Genomic DNA, 27,655 nt, shown 5'->3' on the forward strand with positions numbered 1-27,655 from the left:
GTCTCTGAATGTCCTTGAATGGCCCAGCCAGAGCCCGGATTTGAACCCGTGAGAACATCTCTGGAGAGAACTGAAAATAGCTGTGCAGGGATGCTCCCCATCCAACCTGACAGAGCTTGAGAGATGAACCCAATTGAACATCTCTAGAGAGACCTGAAAATAGCTGTGCAGGGACGCTCCTGAGAGTTAATCGCAGCAAAAGGTGGTGCTACAAAGTATTAACTTAAGGGGGCTGAATAATTTTGCACGCCCAATTTTTCAGTTTTTGATTTGTTAAAAAAGTTTGAAATATCCAATAAATGTCGTTCCACTTCATGATTGTGTCCCACTTGTTGTTGATTGTTCACAAAAAAATACAGTTTTATATCTTTATGTTTGAAGCCTGAAATGTGGCAAAAGGTCGCAAAGTTCAAGGGGGCCGAATACTTTCGCAAGGCACTGTAGATGCTTTTGTACCTGTTCCCTCCAGCATCTTCACAAGGTCCTTAGTTGTTCTGGGATTGATCTGCACTTTTCGCACCAAAGTACGTTCCTCTCTAGGAGAAAGAACGTGTCTCCTACCTGAGCGGTATGACGGCTGCGTGGTCCCATGGTGTTTATACTTGCATACTATTGTTTGTACCGATGAACGTCGTACCTTCAGGCATCTGGAAATTGCTCCCAAGGATTTAACCAGACCTGTGGAGGTCTACAAATTTGTTTCTGAGGTCTTGTCCGATTTCTTTTGATTTTCCCATGGTGTCAAGCAAAGAGGCACTGAGTTTGAAGGTAGGCCTTGAAATACATCCACAGGTACACCTCCAATTGACTCAAATTATGTCAATTAGCCTATCAGAAGCTTCTAAAGCCATGACATCATTTTCTGGAATTTTCCAAGTTGTTTAAAGGCACAGTCAACTTAGTGTATGTAAACGTCTGACTCACTGGAATTGTGACACAGTGAGTTATAAGTGAAATAATTTGTCTGTAAACAATTGTTGGAAAAATGACTTGTGTCATGCACAAAGTAGATGTCCTAACCGACTTGCCAAACTATAGTTTGTTCACAAGAAATTTGTGGAGTGGTTGAAAAACGAGTTTCTGTCTCCAACCTAAGTGTATGTTGACTTCAGACTTCAACTGTATGTACTTTGACAAACTAACAAATCCATTGAGATGAATAATAGCTCTTGTGATAATCATATTTAATGTGGATCATCAGTAGGATAAGTATCAGTGCATCCATTTCATTACTTAATTTTTATTTGAGCAAAAATGTCTAATAAAATGTTTTTACTTTGTCATTATGGGGTATTGTTTGTAGATTGATGAGGAATAAAAAACAATAATACATTTTACAATAACGCTGTAGCATAACAAGATGTGGAAAAAGTCAAGGAGTCTGAATACTTTCCGAAGGCACTGTAAATAAATGATTATAAATAACCAAACATCTAAATACACAATGAAGAACGAACAAGCTTTTTCAAATGTGCTCTTTTAGCCTGAATAATTTTTTAAATAGAGATTATTTTGTTACTCTGTGTGAAGGCTATATTCTGCCATGAAAGAACAATGCATTGACAAGATCACTGCCACACACTGTATAGAGTGTCTGGTTGTGATAATAGGTGTTTCAAAATACAGAAAATAAATAGTTCATGCCAGATAACTTTTTCATATACCTGATAGTCACCATATGGCTCCTTCTCTCCTTCCTTCTCCATACCCGACCACTTTCAGGAACCCCACTCCTCTAGGTGAGTACCCCTCTTCTACGAAGTGTATTGCAGCTTTAAAAGGGTCCATAATGCCTTGCGGTGTCACAGTTCCGATGCAATGTATTTACAAGCAAAAGTAATGAAATGGGGAGAGGCAATTTTCCACAGCATATTGGTCAACCTGCAATGGCTATAGCAGGGACAGTGCATCGTTAAACTTTCAGCCAAGGATATCACAACGCTGCTAATTTTCTCATGATGCAGTTCTCTCTTTGCTGTGGACCGTGTCACGTTGTCGCAGTTCGTACAAGTGATTTATAGGCTTGCGCCGATTCCATTCCTCTACAGAATCTATTTTCCCTAAACTCCAGTCCCGATAGAGAAGACTGAGGGGGACTTCTGTTGGTGTTTCGGCACCTACAACACGAAGGTAAGAGAGATTACGTGTGTATTTTCCCCGCTAATGTTAAAGTATTACCGTTATACTGCGTTTCTAAATTAACTACCCTTCACAACATTATCCCAGGTGTAATAACACGGGGCAGGGATAACGGAAACATTATTATCAGGTTGCATGGTGGAACATGTGTGCCCCTTGAAATGTCGCGGTTTCTTTCTTGCCGTAAATAACATCACACTTTCAAAACAATTAGTACAGCATTCAGGGCAATTTTCCAGACTTGTTTACTCTGTGACCCATATATAGGCTACATTCATGCATTGGCTCTCTATCTGATAGACTATAGCCCGAACGTTTATATGTTTATAAACATTGAATAATGGTTGATAATGTATACATTCCTCCAATTACTAATTTCCTATGAATGTACATACCCCATTTCCCATTCACAATTCAGCTTTTAACACTATTTGATGTAGGCTACATACAGGGCTATTTATGGGGACTATGATTATATTTCCAGTTACCCACTTTAGAGACTAACTGTAGAGTAGGCCAATACAATATTTTGGGGGATATGATGTATTAGAGCAGTAGTTGTGCTCCCTGTGTATTGACACTTTCATCAGTTACAATCAGCTTTACACAGATGTTGAAGCAAACCGTGTTGGCCAGTAGATAATGTATATCAGTAACTGAGTATTGTGTGCTTTGGGCTGCCTACTGTACACCGATGTCTGTTTGATCATAAAATATTAAAGAAACAGGCCTACTCCATAAAACCTGTTTCATTTTTCTACGATTAAGAAGCTGTAGGATCTTCATTTATCACACAGCTGTGCTAAAGCATGTTTTCAATTACTGCTCTAATGAACTGATGAGACTGCCAGAACATGGACTAAAATAAACCCATGTCTTGATCATGCACAAACCAACCCTCCAAACCCTTAACCAGAGCAGAGGCCAGGAGACCGGGTCTGTTGCCCCAATCAGTGGTGCTACTATGGCCCTGCTCCCGGCATCAGTCTGGCACTTCAAAGCTGGTCCACTTATAGAGCCATCATGGCAGGAGAACAAAGGCGGTATTATTTCTGCTGACTAAACGTGCCGTCCAGGTGTTCAGGATCCTGCCAGTGTTGACCTCCCGACTAGGGGAGGGGAGGCGAGGGCCACTCTGGAGTCTAATATAACATCCAGCCAGCCTGATGTTAGGGAGGGAGAGGTGAGAGGAGTGTGTGGCTCCAGAAGTTCCTAATGGAAAGCTTTACAGGAGTTGGGGCTATAACCGTGGCAATGGCGTGACTGGGGCTGGTTTTAATCCCTGGTGAGTGATGGATGTCTCAAACTCGCTCTCCTTGGAGATCTTTGGAATAAGGGGATGGAGGGGAAGCCTGAATTCTGAACAAGTGTTTGGCTGGAAGAATGAGCTCGAGCCAGCCTTAGTTTTTGGCCCTTTCAGCATAATTCAGGTGGCCTTCTATAACTACAGGACCTTTTCTGGCCAAACTTCGGCCAATTACCTTGTAATTACCTTAACTCAACTTTTGGTATTTTCTTAACTGTCTAGACATATTTATTTTATAGTCATTTCAAACTTGCACAAATACAAATGTTTTCCACTTTGACTCTAGTATAACGTCCATACAGAGACCCCACCCACACAAGCAGAACATGTATTTTCGTTCTGAATAGCAACTTTAATCTGTTATTTATTTGTAACTAACTTTATTAAAGGCGGTAGGTAGTAGGTAGGTAGAAGTCAACCTAATGCCATTTTGGACCTGGTCTGAACACGGAGAGGATGCTGCTGCTGGCAGTGTGGAGGAGGGAGAACCAACCACAAGAGTCCTTGCTGACATTCATTCCGCTTTCTTGTTTTGGTATTTATGTGGAAATGGGAGTGGGGCTCCTGTTTATAAAAAGCAAAAATGCTTGTTTTATGTAATTCAATAATAAGATTTACCCAAAGATTTAGCCTATTTAGCTTAGTTTTTAATCATAGATTGTAATACAGTCCTAATTCCTTCCTCCCAATTTAAACATAGTCTGCCCACAAAAATAGCCTGAGACTCTGTAGACTATATGTAGTCCTTTAGCTGTGAGTAGAATCTATTGTGTATTCATGTTAAACACAGCCCTGAGATCAGAGGGCTGTGAACAGAACCAACCTTATTTCCACGTCATGGCCCATTGCATTCTCACCAGCCAGGAATGCACACTCTGGATGTTATCAGTCTCCACGCTGCAGGATCAAGGCCCATCTCTGGGGGGAGATCGCCTGCCGGTGCTCTGCTGGTGCCCTGTGAAGACCTGGCTCCACAGTTGTCATTTATTTTTTAAATTTCACCTGTATTTAACCAGGTAGGCTAGTTGAGAACACGTTCTCAATTACAACTGCGACCTGGCTAAGATAAAGCAAAGTAGTGTGACACAAACAACAACATTTGAGGGGGGTGCATATAATACAAGTCTGTCTGGATGCCTGGCACTGGCATGGATATGTAGTGGAATTCCTTCCTATAGAAAAGATAACTGCACACATGATATTAACTCTGTATATTTATTGTGCTGATGTTTGTGGTCAGAAACTCCTCCCAATAGCCCCCACCCCAAAGCTCCTCTATGCACTACTTCCTCAGTCTTGCATACCAGGCTGTTTTGCATTGTGGCATATAGGGCTGAGGCCCTAGTACAACCAACTACCTAGATCTGTTGTGTGTATGAGGCATGAGAGTAAGGCCAGGGCAGCACTTGATGGCTAACTGGGGAGATTTAAAAGCATAGTTTCTCAGCCTACTCCAAAACATGCACGCACGCACACACGCACGCACACACACACAAGAGTCCCCACCACCACCACAATAAAACAGAATCTGTCTCTTGCTATGGCTGGAAAATGGGGATCCATTTCACAAGAGGCCTAGTCTGGTACCAATTACACTAGAGTGTATACATTTCTAGTAATTACAACGTAGCCTTGCAACAGGAAATTCTATTTCAATTAAAGTTCAATAATGGAAATAGTTTGTAAGCACCAGAACCCATTATTGCACTACACTCTGTAAAAAATAACTCATTATGGATTGTGGGGGGGGTGGGCTCTGTTTTACTTTTTGTAATCAGGATAGTGTTGAAGTAAATGTTTCTTTTGTTTTTATATATCGCTACCTCTGGTGTATCTCTGCTCTCATACCTTCAATAGCCTTCAACCTCTCCCCTTTGCCAATAAGTAGGGATGCACGATATATCGGTGAACATATTGGAATCGGACGATATTAGCTAAAAATACCAACATTGGTATCAGCCAATGTCTAGTTTAACGCCGATGTTAAAAACTGATGTCAAAGCTACTGTGCATACCTATATAATGTAGGTACATGACGTAATGACTCAACGTAAAATGCTGCGCTACACTTGCAACACAACGTTCCTAACCTAGCCCACAATGTCTGCTATGTGGATCGAGCAGTCAACAAGTCAAGCAGTCATTTGAAAGAGTAAGACAATTTCAGTGAGACAACTCAAAGGTGAAATCCATTAAAGCCAAGATAATGGAATTCATTGCCCTTGACAAACAACCATTCTCTGTCGTGGGTGATGTTGGCTTTTGCAGACTGGTCGGGCACTGGTACACACTACAAAGTGCGCTATTTTTTAGATGTTGTCCTACCGGAGTTACACAGTAATAGTGTCACTACTATTAGCTTCACGACATACATACTATGGAACGCCATTTGGGTCTTTGCATGTCAAGAAAGATACAGTAGCACTGTCAAAGCTGTACAAGTCTGCAAACAATCAAACATCATCCACGAACGATGAGTTTACAATATGCGTTGGTAATAACGCATCATTTGTTTGACTTCAACTAAAAGCTAGCTTTAGCTTGGTACCTAGCTAGCACCAATACAACCAGCCTGAAAACAATGACCAGTAGAAACTGCAGTCATTTTCATTATTCTTAGCAATGATTTAGGAATCCTTGTGAGTAAGTATTAGCTAGGTTGCCACTTGTTGTTCGCCTATTGAAATTGAACTTTATTTCATGAAAATAAATAGCTAGCCAGCTAATTAACCCTGTTGCCCAAAGCTAACATTATAAGCAGCCAGCTAGCTTCATCTGGCTAGTGAGGCTCGACCTGACTGGGTTATGTGTTGTGAAGCTAGCCACAATAAGGATTAGGCACAATAGTGGAATTTGCAGTTTGCATTCAAAAGAAAAGTATGCCATTGACAGTGATGCAAATGAATAGAAATAATAGAATTATGCCATACTTTTATTTTGAATGCTAACCACAAAGTCCACTATTGTGGCTAATCCTTATTGTGGCTAGCGTCACAGATGGGTCCAACCACCATTAATCAAATAAGAACAGTCTTATAAATTAGGGATATTTTAGATGATGACACCTACCCATATAGTTAGCTAGCTAACTATAGCTACTGAAACAGATTGTCATTTTGCTATGTTTTTTTGGGGAAGAACATAGTTTACATCCATGAGCTAGCTAGTTTTATTTAATGACCAGCACTGTAGGTGTGCGAGACAACTTTACCAGCATCATAGCATACGTATTCATGAATCGTTGTTACATATGAAACACGAGTGATGGTGTAATCAATGTGTAATAACTACGTAAAAAATGTATGAATGCGCTTCACATATTATGTGACGTGCAGTCATATTCAGGTCCTGATTGGTCAACAAGCTTATTTGACACGTCAAATAATGTTATTTGACACTCAAAGACCCAAACGGCTTTCCATAGAAATCCTGGTTGAGAATGAAACGACTGAACAAATGAACAACGAAACAGCACAGCAAGTAAGTGAAATAAATAGTTTTTGATGATGTTTTACTGGTAATGGGGGCATACGTAAATGCCAACAAAATAACTTTTTGGTCCGTGTGGTGTGTGTGTAACCTGTATTTAACTATGCAAGTCAGTTAAAAACAAATTCTTATTTACAATGACGGCCCGGACGACGCTGGGCCAATTTTGCGCCGCCCTATGGAACTCCCAATCACGGCCGGATGTGATACAGCCTGGATTCGAACCAGGGACTGTAGTGACGGCTCTTGCACTGAGATGCAGTGCTTTAGACCGCTGCGTCCGTGTGTGTGTTAACTATTTAGCCAACTCTTTTCTCTGTATACATCAATGATGCTGCTGGAGATTCTCTGATCCACCTCTACGCAGACGACACCATTCTGTATACTTCTGGCCCTTCTTTGGACTCTGTGTTAACTAACCTCCAGACAAGCTTCAATGCCATACAACTCTCCTTCCGTGGCCTCCAACAGCACTTTAATGCAAGTAAAACTAAATGCATGCTCTTCAACCGATCGCTGCCCACACCTGCCTGCCCGTCCGTCCAGCATCACTACTCTGGACGGTTCTGACGTAGAATATGTGGACAACTACAAATACCTAGGTCTCTGGTTAGACCGTAAACTCTCCTTCCAGACTCACATTAAGCATCTCCAATCCAAAATTAAATCTAGAATCGTCTTCCTATTTCGCAACAAAGCATCCTTCACTCATGCTGCCAAACATACCCTCATAAATCTGACTATCCTACCAATCCTTGACTGTCCTCTACAAAATACCCTCATATATTACCCACCACTGCGACCTGTATGCTCTTGTTGGCTGGCCCTCGCTTCATATTCGTCACCAAACCCACTGGCTTCAGTGTCCATTCCTCCTTTCGCTGCTTCTGCTGTCACTGCCTGTCACCATGCTGCCTGGTCCTGGTGTGGTGGGTGATTCTGTAACGGTTTCCTTCCGTCGAAGGAGAGTCGGACCAAAATGCAGCGCGGTGGTTACTCATGTTCTTTAATAAAATAGAACAAACGAACAATACAAAACAACAAACGGACCGTGAAAACCTATACAGCCTATCTGGTGAAATACAAAAACACTGAGACAGGACCAATCACCCACAAACACACAGTGAAACCCGGGCTACCTAAATATGGTTCTCAATCAGAGACAACGATAATCACCTGACTCTGATTGAGAACCGCCTCAGGCAGCCATAGACTTTCCTAGACAACCCTACTCAGCCACAATCCCAATACCTACTAAAACCCAATACAAAAACACACCACAACATAAACCCATGTCACACCCTGGCCTGACCAAATAAATAAAGAAAACACAAAATACTAAGACCAAGGCGTGACATTCAGGTCATCTATAAGTCTTTGCTAGGTAGAGCCCCGCCTTATCTCAGCTCACTGGTCACCATAGCACCCATAGCACGCGCTCCAGCAGTTATATTTCACTGGTCACCCCCAAAGCCAATTCTTCATTCGGCCGCCTTTCCTTCCTGTTCTCTCCTGCCAATGACTGGAACGAACTGCAAATATCACTGAAGCTGGAGACACATATCTCCCTAAGTATCTTTAAGCACCAGCTGTCAGAGCAGCTCACAGATCACTGCACCTGTACATAGCCCATCTGTAAATAGCTCATCCAACTACCTCATCACCATACTGTTATTTATTTTATTTAGCTCCTTTGCACCCCAGTATCTCTACTTGCACACTCATCTTCTGCACATCTATCACTCCAGTGTTTAATTGCTATATTACAATTATTTCTCCACTATGGCCTATTTATTGCCTTACCTCCCTTATCCTACCTCATTTGCACACACTGTATATAGACTTTTTCTATTGTATTATTGACTGTTTGTTTATTTATTCCATGTGTAACTCTGTGTTGTTGTTTGTGTCGCACTGCTTTGCTTTATCTTGGCCAGGTCGCAGTTTAAATGAGAACTTGTTCTCAACCTGCCTACCTTGTTATATAAAGGTGAAATACAATAAAAATAAATTAAAATGTAACTGGTAGAATGCTTAAAAAGCCGCAAAAATGTTTAATATCGGTATCGTTTTTTTTGGGCAAGGAAAATACCAGATATCGGCCAAAAAATGTAATATCGGTGCATCACTACCAATAAGTGATTATATTGTTCCCCCCATAGTGAACAATGGCCTGTAAAGTCCAAGGGGAACATAGGGGGTGTCACGACCGTCATATGAATAATTGTACCAAGGCGCAGGGTGACTTCCAAAACTACAAAGACATAACGATCGTGAAATACATAGCGCACATAGGCACTCACACAAAATAATATCCCACATCACAGGTGGGACAAAGGACACACTAAGTATGATCCCCAATTAGAGGTAACGATCATCAGCTGCCTCCAATTGGGAACCACACACACACACCAACATAGAAATATAATACCTAGAAACCCCCCTAGTCACACCCTGACCTAAAACACCAACATAGAAATATAATACCTAGAAACCCCCTAGTCACACCCTGACCTAAAACACCATAAAAACCCCCCTTTTGTCCAGCTGGGAAAGGGCAGTGTGGAGATTGCGTCAGCTGTGGATCTGCTGGTCCGGTATGCAAATTGGAGTGGGTCTAGGGTTTCTGGGATGATGGTGTTGATGTGAGCCATAACCAGCCTTTCCAAGCACTTCATGGCTACAGATGTGAGTGCTACGGGTCGGTAATCATTAAGGAAGGTTCCCTTTATGTTCTTAGGCACAGGGACTATGGGGGTCTGCTTGAAACATGTAGGTATTGATGACTCCTCAATGCCAACGGATGAATCCCGGAACATATTCCAGTCTGTGCTAGCAAAACAATCCTGTAGCTTAGCATCTGACCACTTCCGTATTGAGCAAGTCACTGGTACTTCCTGCTTTAGTTTTTGCTTGTAAGCAGGAATCAGAAGGATAGGGAGGGAGCTTTGTAAGCGTCTCTGTGTGTGGAGTAAAGGTGATCTAGAGTTTTTTTCCCTCTGGTTACACATGCTGGTAGAAATGAGGTAAAACGGATTTAACTGTCCCTGCATTAAAGACCCCGGCCACTAGGAGCGGCGCCTCTGGATGAGTATTTTCTTGTTTGTTTAAGGCCTTATACAGCTCATTGAGTGTGGTCTTAGTGTCAGCATCGGTTTGTGGTGGTAAATAGACAGCTACGAAAAATATAGATGAAAACTCTCTTGGTAAATAGTGTGGTCTACAGCTTATCAATAGATAACTTACCTCAAGCAAGCAAAACCTTGAGACCTTAATATTATATTTTGCACACCAGCTGTTATTGACAAATAGACACAGACCGCCACTCCTCGTCTTACCGGAGGCAGCTGTTCTGTCTTGCCGATGCACGGTAAAAACAACCAACTGTACATTATTCATGTCGTCGTTCTGCCACGACTCTGTGAAACATAAGATATTTAATGTCCCATTGGTAGAAAAGTCATGAACGGAGCTCATCCAGTTTATTCACCAATGATAGCACATTGGCCAATAGGACAGATGGTAGAAGCGGGTTAGCCACTCGCCGACAAATTCTCACAAGGCACCCAGATCTGCTTCCCCTGTATTGGCAGTCTCTTCTTCATGCGAATAATGAGGATTTGGGCCTGGTCCGGTGTCAGCAGTAAATCCTTCACGTCCGACTCGTTAAAGAAATCATTTTTGCCCAGTTCGAGGTGAATAATTGCTGTTCTGATATCCAGAAGCTATTTTCGGTCATAAGAGACAGTTGCAGAAACATCATGTACAAAATAAGTTGCGAAAAAATGCGGGAAAAACCACACAAAATAGCACAATTGGTTTGGAGCCCGTAAAACGGCAGCCATCTCCTCTGGCGCCATTGACATCTATCATGGAAATATCAGGCATGGAACAAGACTGTTTTTTTTCTAGAGGACCTTTGTCCTTAAAACAGCTCAGTGGTTCCCCAAGGGGTTTCTCCCAATTCCCAGAGTCAAGTTGTGCCTGATTCTTTGTGTTAGCCCCATAAAGAAAATCCATTTTGTTTCTCCTCAAACGGCCATTTGTTCTTCATGTAAATGCATCATATTCATACCAGTCTACTGCAGTACAGTTCAGCAGGGATACATCATAGTTGTAGGCCTAAATTAAGGAAATAATATTATAATTTCTTCCATGACATGTCTTGCGTCAGGTGCTGTCACTCCTCCATGCTGCTTGTCCTTCAATTTACAGGGAATCCGTGCAGACAGAGTATTTGCAGTATGAGATAATGATTTAAGGGTTGCCCTTATCCTTCCTACCTATGGTCACAAAACCTCACCCCAGCACAGCCATATTTCCCATGGCTCAGAGATGTACAAGATCACTCTATAGGATACTATCTCTGTTCTAGAGGTTGGGAACCTGGGCCAGCTCCTGGCCTGGTAAAGTGATAGCAGTGCGTGGCCCGTCCCCCTGTATGTGTGAGGACCCAAAGGAACATATGGTGACTTTCACCAGCATGAGTCAGTGAAAGTCCTGGCCCTGGTGCCAACTCTCTGTACTCCTGCAGCCCCGGGACCTTTGGGCTGACAACAGCAGGAACAGCCATAGCAGCAACCTGGGTCTCAGCCGACACACTGCCCACAGTACCCTGTACTCTGTACCCTGTACTTCCTGGGCAGACAGGAAGCCAGCCCAGAGACCACCAGCCTGAACTCTGAAGCTGTGCCACATTGAGACAAATGACAAAAAAAGCATCTTGGGTCATCTGTGACTTGGGCTGTTTTGGGTTTTACGTTACAGCAATAAAGCATCTATTTTCTTTGCTGTTCTTGGAGCTGAAATGGAATGTGTTGGTATGTAGTGTAAGCCGTGTGTCTCACGGAATGCTCCTTGGCTCAGAGTTGTGATCAGCTCTACAGGATCAGGCCATGGGCATCTCTGCAGGCTGGCAGGGAAAGGGGAAGAGTTGGCAGAGAGATGGACCTGTGCCCTGTGTGCCACTGGCTTGGCACCAACCCCTATGTTGTCCTATATCATTGTCAGTTATATACATACTGTAGTGGACTTGCTGGAAAATGGTCAATACAGGACTAAGATTGAATCCAACTACACCGACTCTGAGGCTCGTCGGATGTGGCAGGGCTTAAACTATTATGGACTACAAAAGGTAAACCCAGCCGCGAGCTGCCCAGTGACGCAAGCCTAACAGATGAGCTAAATGCCTTTTATGTTTGCTTTGAGGCAAGCAACACTGAAGCATGCATGAGAACATCAGCTGTTCCGGGCGTCTGGATTACCACGTGTACTCAAAGCATGTGCGAACCAACTGGCAAGTGTCTTCACTGACATTTTCAACTCTCCGTGATCTATTCTGTAATACCTACATGTTTCAAACAGACCACCATAGTCCCTGTGCCCAAGATAGTGAAGGTAACCTGCCTAAATGATTACCGCCCCGTAGCACTCATGTCTGTAGCCATGAAGTGCTTTGAAAGGCTGGTTTTGGCTCACATCAACACCATCATGCCGGAAACCCTAAACCCACTCCAATTCACATCCCAACAGATCCACAGAGGACGCAATCTCAATCGCACTCCACACTGCCCTTTCCCACCTGGGCATAAGGAACACCTACAGAGAATGCTGACCATTGACTACAGCTCAGCGTCCAACACCATAGTACCCACAAAGCTCATCACTCAGCTAAGGACTCTGGGACTAAACACATCCATCTGCAACTGGATCCTGGACTGTCTGATGGGACACCCACAGGTGGTAAGGGTAGGCAACAACACATCTGCCACGCGGATCCTCAACACTGGGACATCTCAGGAGTGCGTGCTTAGTCACCTCCTGTACTCCCTGTTCACCCACGATTGCATGGCCAAGCACGACTCCCAACACCATCATTAAGTTTGCTGATGACACAACAGTGGTAGGCCTGATCACTGACAACGATGAGACAGCCTATAGGGAGGCGGTCAAAGACCTGGCAGTGTGGTGCCAGGACAACAACCTCCCTCAATGTGAACAAGACAAAGAGCTGATCGTAGACTATAGGAAAAGGAGGGCCGAACAAGTCTCCATTAACATACATGGGGCAGAAGTGGAGGGGGTCGAGAGTTAAGTTTCTTGGTGTCCACATTGTCGCGAACCGGCTCAAAGCCGTAACAAAAGGGAGACAGCGTGGAGATAAGGAGTAACAAAATATATATATTTATTAAATAAGTAACTAAGTATAATATACAATGGTGTGTGTAATCAGTAATCAGTATCGTAAGTGAGTGTTTTGCATGGGATGAAGGTGATAATGCAGGGTGTTGAAAGATGCTAAAGCAAACAACCAAAAAACCACCAAGAAACACAACAAAATCTATAAAGGTGTCTGCATGGAGAGAGTCTCCTCCATGAATGGGGAAGTGCTGTATTTATCCTGGGAGACACCGGGCCCAGGTGTTTCCCATGTAGCTGACGACCCTCCCAACTCCGCCCACCAGCATCCTAATAAGCAAACAACAGAGAGAATACGGCAGACAGAGTGGGAGGGTCGTCACAACATCACCAACCAACGATCATGGTCCAAACACACCAAGACAGTCATGAAGAGGGCATGACAACACCTTTCCCCCCTCAGGAGACTGAAAATATTTGGCATGGGTCCCCAGATCCTCAAAAAGTTCTACAGCTGCACCATCGAGAGCATCCTGACCGGTTGCATCACAGCCTGGTATGGCAACTGCTCGGCGTCTGACCGTAAGGCACTACAGAGGGTAGTGCGTACAGCCCAGTACATCACTGGGGCCAAGCTTCCTGACATCCAGGACCTATATGCTAAGCATGTCAGAGGAAGGCCCAAAACATTGTCAGAGACTCCAGCCATACTCATAGGCTGTTCTCTCTGCTACCGTATGGCAAGCGGTACCAGAGCGCCAAGTCTAGGACCAAAAGGCTCCTTAACAGCTTCTACCCCCAAGCCATAAGACTGCTGAACAATTAATAAATGGCCACCTGGACTATTTGCATTGCCCCCCCTTTTGTTTTTACACTGCTGCTACTCGCTGTTTATTATCTATGAATAGTCACTTTACAAATTACCTCGACTAACCTGTACCCCCGCACATTGACTCGGTACCGGTACCCCCTGTATATAGCTTCGTTATTGATATGTAATTTTCTTGTGTTACTTTTTGATAAAACATTTTTTACTTTATTTTGTAAATATTTTATTAACTCTATTTCTCGAACTGCATTGTAAGTAAGCATTTCACGGATAGGTCTACACTGTTTGTGTTCGGCACATGTGACAAATATCATGTTATTTTATTTGGTGTGTATTTCCTGTTTGTGTTTACTGAATGCTAAGCTTATATGGATAATATGTCATATTGTAATACCTGCCAACGTGTGTTACAACATGGTATTAAGGCGCATTAGTACCCTCACATAACCACTGGCTGGTTTCCTGGGGGGGTTGTACAATTATAAAACCAAACTGGTTCTGTCTAATAAATCAAATCAAATTAAATGTATTTATATAGCCCTTCTTACATCAGCTGATATCTCAAAGTGCTGTACAGAAACCCAGCCTAAAACCCCAAACAGCAAGCAATGCAGGTGTAAAAGCACGTTGGCTAGGAAAAACTCCTTAGAAAGGCCAAAACCTAGGAAGAAACCTAGAGAGGAACCAGGCTATGAGGGGTGGCCAGTCCTCTTCTGGTTGTGCCGGGTGGAGATTATAACAGAACATGGCCAAGATGTTCAAATGTTCATAAATGACCAGCATGGTCAAGTAATAGTAATCACGGTGAACAGGTTAGGGTTCCATAGTCGCAGGAAGAACAGTTGAAACTGGAGCAGCAGCATGGCCAGGTTGACCCAGTTTCATGTCAGTTTCATGTTAACCCCCCCGACGCGTACACACACACACACACACACACACACACAGTATTCCAGTGTCCATTCATGCCCCTTTGTCCTTTTCACTCCCCTGGAAAAAAAAGGTTCAACAAAATGGTGACAGAGTAATGGGTCAGTGCAGAAAAATCTCCCAGGGTCCTATTTGTGTGTGACTCGCAGCCTGTTTCCTTCCATCCCTCTATCTGCAGTCTGCTGCCATTTAAGGGCAATCTGGATGAAGAACAAAAGCACTTTCTAACCAGCTGTAAACACACCAGGAATAGAGAGATCATGAGCCAGGCCAGAGATAAAGGTGAAACACACACACACAGGGTTTGTTTGCAGCCCTCATTTGCCTGGTCTTAAAATGATAAATTGTTATTTCAAAGCCCCTAGTTCTATTTAGCTGAACTGATTTTATCTCGCAATGCTGTTTAGGTGTTCCGGACCCACTGTGTTTAGCAAAGCACCATGGGAGAGGCAGTGTGTGAGTGTGTGTGTCTGACCGTGTGTGTGCGTGTGTGTCTGTAAGGCACAGCAGCCTGCCGAGAGAGGGAACGTGGGGGGTGGAGGAGGGTGGGGGAGATGTGGAGGGGGGTTAAGTGACCAGCAGAGGGATAGAGCTCTGTGCTCAACTGCACTGTGAAGGTCAGCCTTCTAGGGAGCATCGCAGCTCTGGACACAGGCCATCTATCTACTCTCTCTTCATATTCTCTCTCCTTGAAGAGGACTGCGATGGAGTGGAGCTGGGTTTTCCTTTGAAAAGTCCATAATTTAATCTGATTTCATATTGACTTTTCTTCCATGGTCCATTGTGTGGCAGGAAGGAATGTGCCAGACTGCATGGACCAAGGACACTGGCCATGTTTTGTTTTCTACTCAGAGTTTACTACAGTCACAAAAGCAGTCTTGTTAATTTTGTCTTGAATGAACTTGACTGGGAAGGGATTGGGGTTCAAAATGAATGTGAGACAAATATGCATTTCTGATAAAGCTGGTAGTCTTCAGTCTATGTCCTAAATTCTTCAGTGTTTTACCACATACTTCATTGGATTACTACAGTGAAGCTGTTTTGAATCTCATACAGTGAACAACACACAGAGCATTATGTAGAGAACCAACTAAAGTTTCGGCCATATGTTCCTCATCAAATCGAGCCAGAAGCACAGACATACACTTCACTTTTCCTTTTCAACACATCGTGTGCATCTTTTCCCTGTTCCCTTGGTGGTCATTCTCTCTCAAGAGGACTCTTAAGTCTTTTCTGTGTGTATATATTTGCACAATAAAACGTCTCACTTATCGTAGGATCTCTTTGAAAAGTTGCCACATCTGCGGCAAAATATGAGATCCTCGACTCCGAGACATCAAAAGAAAGTAATTGTTCCCTTCATCCTCCTCTCCCTCCTTTGTTGCAGTCTCTCTTCCTGCCCCCTCTCCATTTCACCTTTCACTCTCTTTTCCTGCAAGCCCCCTCTCTATCTCACTGACGCAATCTTCCTGCTCTCTCCTCACTGTTGTTTCCTCACAATTCTCCACAAAATAACAGGAACTTGGCTCAGAGCATCAGTACTGGCAGGCTCTTCCTGTCTAACCCCCCTAAAGACATGTACCTATTCACAGAGCCAGGATGAAAACAACGATGTCATGTCCAGCTGGTCCCAGAATGCCTGGCTGGGAGGTTTGACGGTTCTGTCATTCACCAACTGTTTGAGCCATACTCCTTTTCCTCAACAGCCCCTAAAAATAGTGTCACACATTTTCAGGCTGGTATTGTTTTCAGGTCATGATGAATGAGCCTATCTCCTCACAGACTATACTGACAACTTCTACATGTACAAAATAAATAGTTTTACACAATTCAAAAGATCCTCAGGGTGAAAACTGGTTGAAATGGCAACATTTCAACTAGAAACTTATTTCAAACAGTTGGTCCAGTTTTTTCCAGTTCTGGGCAGAGAATCCAAATAACCAAAACAATGTCATCTTAAAAGTGCTTCCTGACCAGGTCCTTCCTGTTTTGCTCCGTGTTCTCCCTCCTCAGTGAGGTGGTGGCCAGCTGGAGCTTCCAGGAATGATGGGGCCAACCCACCGCAGCAGGCCCCCTCGCTGCACCTGACCTGGGTCACCTGACCTGAGTCACCTGACCCAGAATGGAGCTCAAGGTTTGGGTGGACGGGGTCCAGAGGGTCGTATGCGGGGTCACCGAGGCAACCACCTGCCAGGAAGTGGTCATCGCTCTAGCCCAGGCCATAGGTGAGCTCTGACCTATGACTCTTGACCAAGGCTTCAGGATGTTTGATTTATGTGTGTTTGAAGTATAAAAAAGTATTGGCATTTAAGCCTGAAGTAGGCCTATACTTTGTTTTATGAATGTGCTTTGCCCTTCCTTAAGGATTGTATTGACATAGGGAGTAGTAGAATGATCATGTAATGCACCTCTATTTTAACCTATTTACTAGTGGTTACGTAGGCTACTGTCTTTGTCACCAAGCCAAAGTTGATTGACTGCGTACAATGTGGACTAGTGTGGACTAGTGGACAGTGAAGATATACTGATTCTCAGTAATGTGTTGCTTGTTTATGAAATGGTGATTAATTAAACTCCAATTTTAATCAGGAGCCGTGTTAAAATTAGGCTTGCTGCAGAAAATGTAATAGCCTGTCGCTAATTGAAAATATGCATAATGAAATGAATAAATATGTGTTCCTCTCCTCCTGCCTACACCTCAACCTCTTGGTGCTGTAGTGAGAGATAGAGGATCTTAGTCAGAGGCTTTATTTGGATCAGATTCCCCCTCCTCCATCCATCCCTCCCTCCATCCATCCCCCTCTCTCAGTGAGAGAAGAGGAATGGAGCAGCCTGTATTGACATCACTTCCCACTATGTGGGGCAGGCGGGAGGAGGGAAAGTCTGACTCATCCTTCCATCGCTCGCCAGGAAGGGGAGAAGCAGAACCACATATTGAAGCCCCCTCTCCTCCTCTCCTCCCCTGCCTCTCCTCCTCTCCCCTGCCTCTCCTACTTTTTTCCCCCCTCTTTTTTACATTTTGAAAATTTTATTTTAACATTTTACCACAAAATTGGGGAGAAAAGGGGTATCCAATTGTTTAGTAGCTACTATCTTGTCTCATCGCTACAACTCCCGTACGGGCTCGGGAGAGACGAAGGTTGAAAGTCATGCGTCCTCCGATACACCCAACCAAGCCGCACTGCTTCTTAACACAGCGCCATCCAACCCGGAAGCCAGACGCACCGATGTGACGTAGGAAACACCGTGCACCTGGCAACCTTGGTTAGCGCGCACTGCACCCAGCCCGCCACAGGAGTCGCTGGTGCGCGATGAGACAAGGATTTCCCTACCGCCCAAACCCTCCCTAACCCGGACAACGCTAGGCCAATTGTGCCATATTTCTCTTTCATGAGATACAGTTGTATGGATCATCACTTGTATGGTAAAATCACAATAGAACCGCTTATAATATGGGACACTGCGTGTTACGCTCCCAAGTGACCTTTATAGTTTTTTAATTTGCGACTGTTTTACACATGGTGATTTTAATTTATTTAACCAGGAAAGTCAGTTAAGAACAAATTCTTATTTACAATGGCGGCCTACACCGGCCAAATCCTAACCAGGATGACGCTGGGCCAATTGTGCGCCACACCTATGGGACTCCCGATCATGGCCGGTTGTGAGACAGCCCGAGATCAAACCAGGGTCTGTAGTGACGCCTCTACCACTATGATGCAGTGCCTTAGACTGCTGCGCCACTCGCCACTCGAGAGTGATAATCAATTTAATACTGAGATCCACTGATCCTAAACCTCTGTATATTCTGGGTTTAAAGAAGGGTCCTATGCACAGTACTAATGTCTAATGACAAGATTAATGTTAGGTTTATTGGGTTTCTCTCTAGTTGGGACCAGCATTGAGCTTTTGGCAAGAGCTGTGTGTATCAGGGGGTTGCCTCGGTGTCTTTAGCCTTGTTACGTGTGTGAAAATTAAATTAAATTCCACTGAAGTGTCATATGACCTAAAACAATGTTATTAATCTCTGCATAGATTGACGTTCAATTATTCAAGACTCATATACATTCCAAGGTGATGGATGCACTGATACTTATCCTACTGATGATCCACATTAAATATTATCACAAGAGCTATTATTCACCTCAATGGATTTGTTAGTTTGTCAAAGTATATACAGTTGAAGTCAGAAGTTTACATACACTCAGGTTGGAGTCATTAAAACTTGTTTTTCAAACACTCCACACATTTCTTGTTAACAAACTATAGTTTTGGCAAGTTGTTTAAGACATTTACTTTGTGCATGACACAAGTAATTTTTCCAACAATTGTTTAGACAGATTATTTCAGTTATAATTCACTGTTTACATACACTAAGTTGACTGTGCTTTTAAACAGCTTGGAAAAAACCATCCCAACCGTGAAGCACAGGGGTGGCAGCATCATGTTGTGGGGGTGCTTTTCTGCAGGAGGGACTGGTGCACTTCACAAAAAATATGGCATCATGAGGACGGAAAATTACGTGGATATATTGAAGCAACATCTCAAGACATCAGTCAGCAAGTTAAAGCTTGGTCGCAAATGTGTCTTCCAAATGGACAATGACCCCAAGCATACTTCCAAAGTTGTGGCAAGGACAACAAAGTTAAGGTGGTGAAGTGGCCATCACAAAGCCTTGCCCTCAATCCTATAGAAAATGTGTGGGCAGAATTGAAAGTGTGTGTGTGAGCAAGAAGGCCTACAAACCTGACTCAGTTACACCAGCTGTCCAGTGTAACAGCTGTTGGAAGGAGTGGAGGACCAAGGTGCAGCGTGGTACCTGTTCATCTTTATTTTAACTGACTGAACACTGAATACAAAAATAACAAACGGAAAACCCGAAACAGTCCTGCAAGGTGAAACAAAGACTAAACAGAAATACAACTACCCACAACCAAAAGTGGAAAAACAGGCTACCTAAGTATGATTCCCAATCAGAGACAACGATAGACAGCTGTCCCTGATTGAGAACCATACCCGGCCGAAACATAGAAATACAAAAACCTAGACATACAAACATAGAATGCCCACCCAAATCACACCCTGACCAAACAACAATAGAAACATACAAAGCAATCTACGGTCAGGGCGGTGACAGTCAGGAGGAATGGGACAAAATTCACCCAATTTATTGTGGGAAGCTTGTGGAAGGCTACCCGAAACGTTTGACCCAAGTTAAACAATTTAAAGGCAATGCTACCAAATACTTATTGAGTGTATATAAACTTCTGACCCGCTGGGAATGTGATGAATGAAATAAAAGCTGAAATAAATCATTCTCTCTACTATCTGTCATTTCACATTCTTAAAATAAAGTGGTGATCCTAACTGACCTAAGACAGGGAATTTTTACTAGGATTAAATGTCAGGAATTGTGAAAAACTTTAGTTTAAATGTATTTGGCTAAGGTGTATGTAAACTTCCGACTTCAACTGTATGCTGACATTCACAAAAAGAAGACATTCACAAAATCATACACAAAAAGCCGACATCTGAACTTGTCTTATCTGTTTTTTCAAGGCCGCACTGGGCGCTATACCCTGGTGGAGCAATGGCGGGACACAGAGCGCCACCTGGCCCCCCACGAGAGCCCAGTGGCCTCCATCAACACCTGGGGTCAGTATGCCGGTGACGTCCAGCTGATCCTGCACCGCACAGGCCCCTCCCTGACTGAACGCCCCCCTTCCGAGGGGCCCCCGCTTCGAGGCCCGGAACGCGGTCTCCACCGGCAGAGCCTCCCCCCACTTGCCAAGCTCCGCCACCCCAGTGAGCGCTCCCTCCGCCGCCGTGAGCCGCGCCGCAAGTCCCTCACCTTCTCCGGCAGGCCCCGGGGCCTCCGGGATATCCTGAGTGGAGGCCGGGCTTGGGAGGAGAGGGAGGCCGAGGCCAAACGACGTCTCCTACTCCAGGGGAACGGTGGGAACCAGAACCACCACCACCATGTAGCAGCCGAAGCGGTAGCCCCAGGGGGGGCAGTGTCCCCCGGCATGTGGGCCTGCCGCATGGATGACTTGGTCAGACTGGTGGGGCTCCAGAGAGAGACTCTGGGTGTGCTGGAGAACAGGCTGGAGGCCTATGAGGCTGAGCTGCAGACCTGGGGTGGGGGTGGGGGAGGGGGAGAAGGAGGGGGAGAGGAGGTAAGAGGAGCGGGAGGGCTGGTGGAGGAGATAGTGATGCTGGAGAGACGACTGAGGAAGAACGAGGTGGAGATGGAGGAGGAGGAGTTCTGGGCCAGCGAGCTGCAGATTGAGCTGGAGAGCGAGAGGCAGCTAGAGGACAAGCTTGAGGAGCTAACGGGACGTCTGCAGGGTGCTAAAGTCGACCTGGGGGACAGGATGGTTTTGGTACAGGTGGGTTGGGCACACCTCAGATTTATGACTCATGGGCATTAGTTAGATATGTACAAGTGGCCTGGACACTATTATTGGTCACCTAAATTGTACGAAACTGCACTTGCACTGTTCCACTTTTGTACTAATGTATAGTTTCTTTAATGATCTCGAGGACGATGTGCTCCTGATGGTGTTTAATGTCCGTTTTTATTTTGTGAAGCCAAAGACACATTTCCACATTGCGTGGACAATAAAGTTTTTGTCATTCTAATTCTAATTCGAAATGTTACGATTTCTGCTGAATATGACATTGTTATAACCCCTTAACATTAAAGGTGTACAGGCACCTTGCATCACCATTTTAAAGAGAGACAATGCCTGTCCTCTCTCTGAATGTCTCTCTATGCATTTCTATGCACTTCCATCTGTATTTAAGCCTGACTACCAAACAGATGATGTGGCTAGGGTGCTGGGAAGCATATCTTCTCCTAACCACCTCTTACTCCTATTGGTCTCAAAATAAAACCTGTCTTTGTGTCAGGGTGTGGAAGCGGGTCTCGAGGAGGAGCGTCTGCGGTGGGAAAGACAGGAGACTCAGAGGGTGAGCGAGGTGGAGGCCAGGGCGCAGTTGCTTAGGGCCCGCACGGAGCTCAAGACCCAGGACAGACAAGCCGTCCAGCTAGAGAGCAGCTGCAGAGCCGTGGACAGGTCCCTGAGCCAGAGTAGCAAGAGAATGCAGGTCAGACACATGCATTGACATGCACGCACACACACACACACACACACAAAATACTGATGCATGACCGTACACATAAACAAATGCACATAGAGACACATATACCGTGTTGAATGAACATACTGGTGGGCACACACACACCATGAGCAGATTGTTGGGGCATAACATGTAGCCCACCCACGCACCAGGAACAGATTACCAGTGAGTATGGCTGCAGATTATGGAAGTACAGATGGCAAAAAATATAGATTCATATCTTTGGTCAATCTGTATCTCCACTCCAGGACATGCAGCATGAGCTGGAGCAGCTGACCAAGGAGCTGAGACAGGTCAACCTGCAGCAGTTCATCCAGCAGACTGGCACCAAGGTCACCGTGCTGCCAGCCGAGCCCAGTGAGGATGAGGAGGAGACTACCCACACCGGACAGGGCACAGGTCATTTACTTCAAATGCGCTAGATGCGTCGATCCTCTGTGTGGGTGCAGCCTCTTGCATTGCTCTGATCTGCAATATCTTTGGTTTTCACTACTGCTCGTGGTCATGTCATATTGCTGAGTGTCAGTTTATTCACCTTATTCATTGTAAGGCATAATAATCACATATTATGTGATTCACTGCTGATGAATTAAACACAACCAATAACAAGCCTGTCCACACTGAACAAAGACAGACAACTTCATGACATTGGCTATATCACTACCACTGTGCAGAAGGTGTATTTACATGCCATTTCCCTCGTCGGGTGACATATCTGTGGGGCAAAAAATACTCTAAACCTGCTGCCATCACGCAAATTAAATCATGATGATTCATTTAATGACCATTTTTGCACAGATCTGGGACCTTTTGCATGACGAAAATGTAACCTTTTCATTCTGCTCTTCACTGCTCTGTCTGCCAGGTCACTTAGTCAGTCCCACTAAGGTTTTTCTACAGCAGTTATCATTTTCTATTTGACGCCCCTCTGCCTGCTGAGAGAGGATTACTCGGCTACAGAGAGCAAGAGTGCGAGCGAGCATGCATTTGTTTCGCTCCCTCCAGTAGAACTTATGGTCTCCATGCCAACGGCTGCTAGCCGCCACCTCATCTCTCCCTCTCTCCCTCCGTCATCATATCCCTCCATCACTCTCTCCTTCCATCTCATGCTCAGCCGTTTTTGTGATGGACTCAGTGGACTGTATCTTGCCTGCCAAGAGGCTAGGCTGGCCTGGCAGAGAGAACAGAGTTAGACAGAGAGCTAAGAACACTGTGAACACTGAGGCTTGTTGAAAGGCTTTGGGAGAGAACAAACTATTCAAGAGTCACCAGGTGGTCTTGGAAAACCTTTAAAGACCTTTGTATAAGACTTGAATTTGAAACGGGTTCTGAAGGTGTGTTAGTGCCTAATCAAATTGAATCAAATGTTATTTGTCATGTGCTGAATACAACAGTTGTAGACCTTACCGTGAAATGCTTACTTACAAGCCATTATCCAGTTTTAAGAAAATAGAGTTAAGAAATATTTACAAAATACACTAAAGTAAAAAAATATATATAAAGATAACTGACACAATGAAATAACAATAATGAGGCTATGTACAGGGAGTACCGGTACTGTGTCAATATGCGGGGGTACAGGTTAGTCGAGGTCATTTGTACATGTAGGTAGAGGTAAAGTGACTAATAATAATTAGTGAGTAGCAGCAGTGTAAAAACAAACGGGGGGGTGTCAATGTAAATAGTCCGGGTGGCCATTTGATTAATTGTTCAGCAGTCTCATGGCTTGGGGGTAGAAGCTGTAAAGGAGCCTTTTGGATCTAGACTTGGCTCTCCGGTACTGCTTGCTGTGCGGTAGCAGAGAGAACAGTCTATGACTTGGGTGACTGGAGTCTTTGACAATTTTTTGGGCCTTCCTCTGACACCGCCTAGTACATAGGTCCTGGATGGCAGGAAGCTTGGCCCCAGTGATGTACTGGGCTGTACAAATCAAATCAAATCAAATTTTATTTGTCACATACACATGGTTAGCAGATGTTAATGCGAGTGTAGCGAAATGCTTGTGCTTCTAGTTCCGACAATGCAGTAATAACGAACAAGTAATCTAACTAACAATTCCAAAAAACTACTGTCTTTTACACAGTGTAAGGGGATAAAGAATATGTACATAAGGATATATGAATGAGTGATGGTACAGAGCAGCATAGGCAAGATACAGTAGATGATATCGAGTACAGTATATACATATGAGATGAGTATGTAAACCAAGTGGCATAGTTAAAGTGGCTAGTGATACATGTATTACATAAGGATGCAGTCAATGATATAGAGTACAGTATCTACGTATGCATATGAGATGAATAATGTAGGGTAAGTAACATTATATAAGGTAGCATTGTTTAAAGTGGCTAGTGATATATTTACATCATTTCCCATCAATTCCCATTATTAAAGTGGCTGGAGTAGAGTCAGTGTCATTGACAGTGTGTTGGCAGTAGCCACTCAATGTTAGTGGTGGCTGTTTAACAGTCTGATGGCCTTGAGATAGAAGCTGTTTTTCAGTCTCTCGGTCCCAGCTTTGATGCACCTGTACTGACCTCGCCTTCTGGATGACAGCGGGGTGAACAGGCAGTGGCTCGGGTGGTTGATGTCCTTGATGATCTTTATGGCCTTCCTGTAGCATCGGGTGGTGTAGGTGTCCTGGAGGGCAGGTAGTTTGCCCCCGGTGATGCGTTGTGCAGACCTCACTACCCTCTGGAGAGCCTTACGGTTGAGGGCGGTGCAGTTGCCATACCAGGCAATTGTGCATCTGTAGAAGTTTGTGAGTGCTTTTGGTGACAAGCCGAATTTCTTCAGCCTCCTGAGGTTGAAGAGGCGCTGCTGCGCCTTCCTCACGATGCTGTCTGTGTGAGTGGACCAATTCAGTTTGTCTGTGATGTGTATGCCGAGGAACTTAAAACTTGCTACCCTCTCCACTACTGTTCCATCGATGTGGATGGGGGGGTGTTCCCTCTGCTGTTTCCTGAAGTCCACAATCATCTCCTTAGTTTTGTTGACGTTGAGTGTGAGGTTATTTTCCTGACACCACACTCCGAGGGCCCTCACCTCCTCCCTGTAGGCCGTCTCGTCGTTGTTGGTAATCAAGCCTACCACTGTTGTGTCGTCCGCAAACTTGATGATTGAGTTGGAGGCGTGCGTGGCCACGCAGTCGTGGGTGAACAGGGAGTACAGGAGAGGGCTCAGAATGCACCCTTGTGGGGCCCCAGTGTTGAGGATCAGCGGGGAGGAGATGTTGTTGCCTACCCTCACCACCTGGGGGCGGCCCGTCAGGAAGTCCAGTACCCAGTTGCACAGGGCGGGGTCGAGACCCAGGGTCTCGAGCTTGATGACGAGCTTGGAGGGTACTATGGTGTTGAATGCCGAGCTGTAGTCGATGAACAGCATTCTCACATAGGTATTCCTCTTGTCCAGATGGGTTAGGGCAGTGTGCAGTGTGGTTGAGATTGCATCGTCTGTGGACCTATTTGGGCGGTAAGCAAATTGGAGTGGGTCTAGGGTGTCAGGTAGGGTGGAGGTGATATGGTCCTTGACTAGTCTCTCAAAGCACTTCATGATGACGGATGTGAGTGCTACGGGGCGGTAGTCGTTTAGCTCAGTTACCTTAGCTTTCTTGGGAACAGGAACAATGGTGGCCCTCTTGAAGCATGTGGGAACAGCAGACTGGTATAGGGATTGATTGAATATGTCCGTAAACACACCGGCCAGCTGGTCTGCGCATGCTCTGAGGGCGCGGCTGGGGATGCCGTCTGGGCCTGCAGCCTTGCGAGGGTTAACACGTTTAAATGTCTTTCTCACTTCGGCTGCAGTGAAGGAGAGACCGCATGTTGTCGTTGCAGGCCGTGTCAGTGGCACTGTATTGTCCTCAAAGCGGGCAAAAAAGTTATTTAGTCTGCCTGGGAGCAAGACATCCTGGTCCGTGACTGGGCTGGGTTTCTTCCTGTAGTCCGTGATTGACTGTAGACCCTGCCACATGCAGAGGTGGTAGGTAGCCTAGTGGTTATAGCGTTGGGCCAGTAACCGAACGGTTGCTAGATCGAGTTCCCGAGCTGACAAGGTAAAAGTCTGTCGTTCTGCCCCTGAACAAGGCAGTTCCCCTGGTAATAAAATAAGCACTACCCTCTGTAGCGCCTTACGTTTGGATGCCCAGCAGCTGCCATACCAGGCGGTGATGCAACCGGTCAGGATGCTCTCAATGGTGCAGCCATGTTAGAGACTGTAAAAAGACTGTGGTTTTATGCACTAAACCAGACCTTTTTAAAATATCCTCTATATCAACCCAGACAGCAGTACACCTTTAAATCCCCCCTCACCCAATTGTTTTTCCAGATCACTTTTCCAAATATGTTTTTATAACTGTATATTACCATGTGCTTATCATTACTTATCATTACCTCATGTGAATTTATATTAGTAGTCATGCTAATGGTTTTCAATTTTGTAAAGCTATTCGTTTAATGTTCATGTCCTTCTAATAACCTAGCAGGACATGTGTGTTGAATCAGTTAGAGCCCTCCATGTTTGGCCATTGAATCAACTGCTATGGCTGGTGTCCTGCATGGTTCAATGCTGACACCCTGTGGTCAGACGTAGTAATGCATGGAGGAACTCACATTTAAATCTGAGAAGTAGATTTGAAGGTAACAAATATCTAAAGCAAAATAAAGTAACAAATTATCTCTTTCTCTATCTTTCAGACTTGGTTCCTCTGTCCGGTTCCCTGAAGCGTCCAGTCTCCTCGATGCCCGGTCACCTTCGGGTCCTGCAAAGCCCGCTGACATCTGGCTTGAACCCAGAAGGGATCTACGTGTAAGAGGACACAGAGGGGGATATCTATGATCCATGCCAGCTGGCCCCCTCACTACCAACCTAAAGGTAGCCTGCTTGGTAGTCTGGTCCCAAAACGGTTGTCTTTAGCCAACTCCTCTCCTATTCACTCCTAGTCAGGAGTTGGTTATATACAGATCTGGGATAAGACTAGCTCAAGGATGTAATAGCATGATACTTCAGTAACACTCTCCTGTCATGGATAAAGGACCTACACTTACACAGAGGATATGGCTAGAGGCCATTGTGTACAAGCAATCCTAGTCTCCCACATGGAACAACACATGATGATTGCTCCAACGATGAAGGGAAGACTATGGGTAACCTACCTGACTGCAGGATGGGGCACTTAGCTTGGATGAACAGTGTAGAAAACATTAGGAACACTTGCTCTTTCCATGACATAGACTGATCAGGTGAATCCAGGTGAAATCTATGACCCCTTATTGATGTCACTTGTTAAATCCACTTCAATTAGTGTAGATGAAGGGGAGGAGACAGGTTAAAGAAGAATTTTTAATCCTTGAGGCAATTGAGACATGGATTGTGTATGTATGTGTCCCATTCAGAGGGTGAATGGGCAAGATAAAAGATGTAAGTGCCTTTGAACAGAACGGGCTATGGTAGTAGGTGCCAGGCGCACCGGTTTGGGCATGTCAGGAACTGCAATGTTGCTGGGTTTTTCATGCTGAACAGTTTCCAGTCTGTATCAAGAATCGTCCACAACCCAAATGACATCCAGCCAACTTGACACAACTATGGGAAGCATTGGAGTCAACATGGGCCAGCCACATCTTGTAGAGTCCATGCCCTGATGAATTTAGGCTGTTCTGAGGGCAAAAGGGGTGCAACTCAATGTT

At 44.7% G+C, this 27,655-nt stretch overlaps 1 protein-coding gene across 2 annotated transcripts; it reads left to right on the forward strand.

Annotated features, from left to right (window-relative positions):
- Window positions 1–1,840: 1,840 nt before the first annotated feature.
- On the forward strand, window positions 1,841–27,266 carry LOC112218715 (ras association domain-containing protein 8). 2 transcript variants are annotated; one of them, XM_024379770.2, is made up of 6 exons: window positions 1,841–2,130; window positions 16,842–17,053; window positions 20,388–21,217; window positions 21,741–21,938; window positions 22,220–22,410; window positions 26,666–26,766. In XM_024379770.2, the coding sequence occupies exons 2-5, from the start codon at window positions 16,951–16,953 to the stop codon at window positions 22,391–22,393; spliced, it is 1,305 nt and encodes a 434-aa protein (XP_024235538.1). In that variant the 5' UTR covers window positions 1,841–2,130; window positions 16,842–16,950; the 3' UTR covers window positions 22,394–22,410; window positions 26,666–26,766. The 2 variants fall into 2 exon arrangements, with proteins under 2 accessions (XP_024235538.1, XP_024235537.1); XM_024379769.2 differs by having other exon boundaries at window positions 1,842–2,130; window positions 22,220–22,370; window positions 26,666–27,266.
- Window positions 27,267–27,655: the final 389 nt, after the last annotated feature.

Source organism: Oncorhynchus tshawytscha, linkage group LG19 (genome assembly GCF_018296145.1).
Source record: "Oncorhynchus tshawytscha isolate Ot180627B linkage group LG19, Otsh_v2.0, whole genome shotgun sequence".
NCBI lineage: Eukaryota > Metazoa > Chordata > Actinopteri > Salmoniformes > Salmonidae > Oncorhynchus > Oncorhynchus tshawytscha.

Excerpts from the sequence above, each read along its gene's own strand:
- LOC112218715 (XM_024379769.2), top strand. The coding sequence starts at position 16,951 with ATGGAGCTCAAGGTTTGGGTGGACGGGGTCCAGAGGGTCGTATGCGGG. Across the intron at positions 17,054-20,387 it reads CGCTCTAGCCCAGGCCATAG|GCCGCACTGGGCGCTATACC; the intron begins GTGAGCTCTGAC and ends TGTTTTTTCAAG. Across the intron at positions 21,939-22,219 it reads AGAGTAGCAAGAGAATGCAG|GACATGCAGCATGAGCTGGA; the intron begins GTCAGACACATG and ends TCTCCACTCCAG.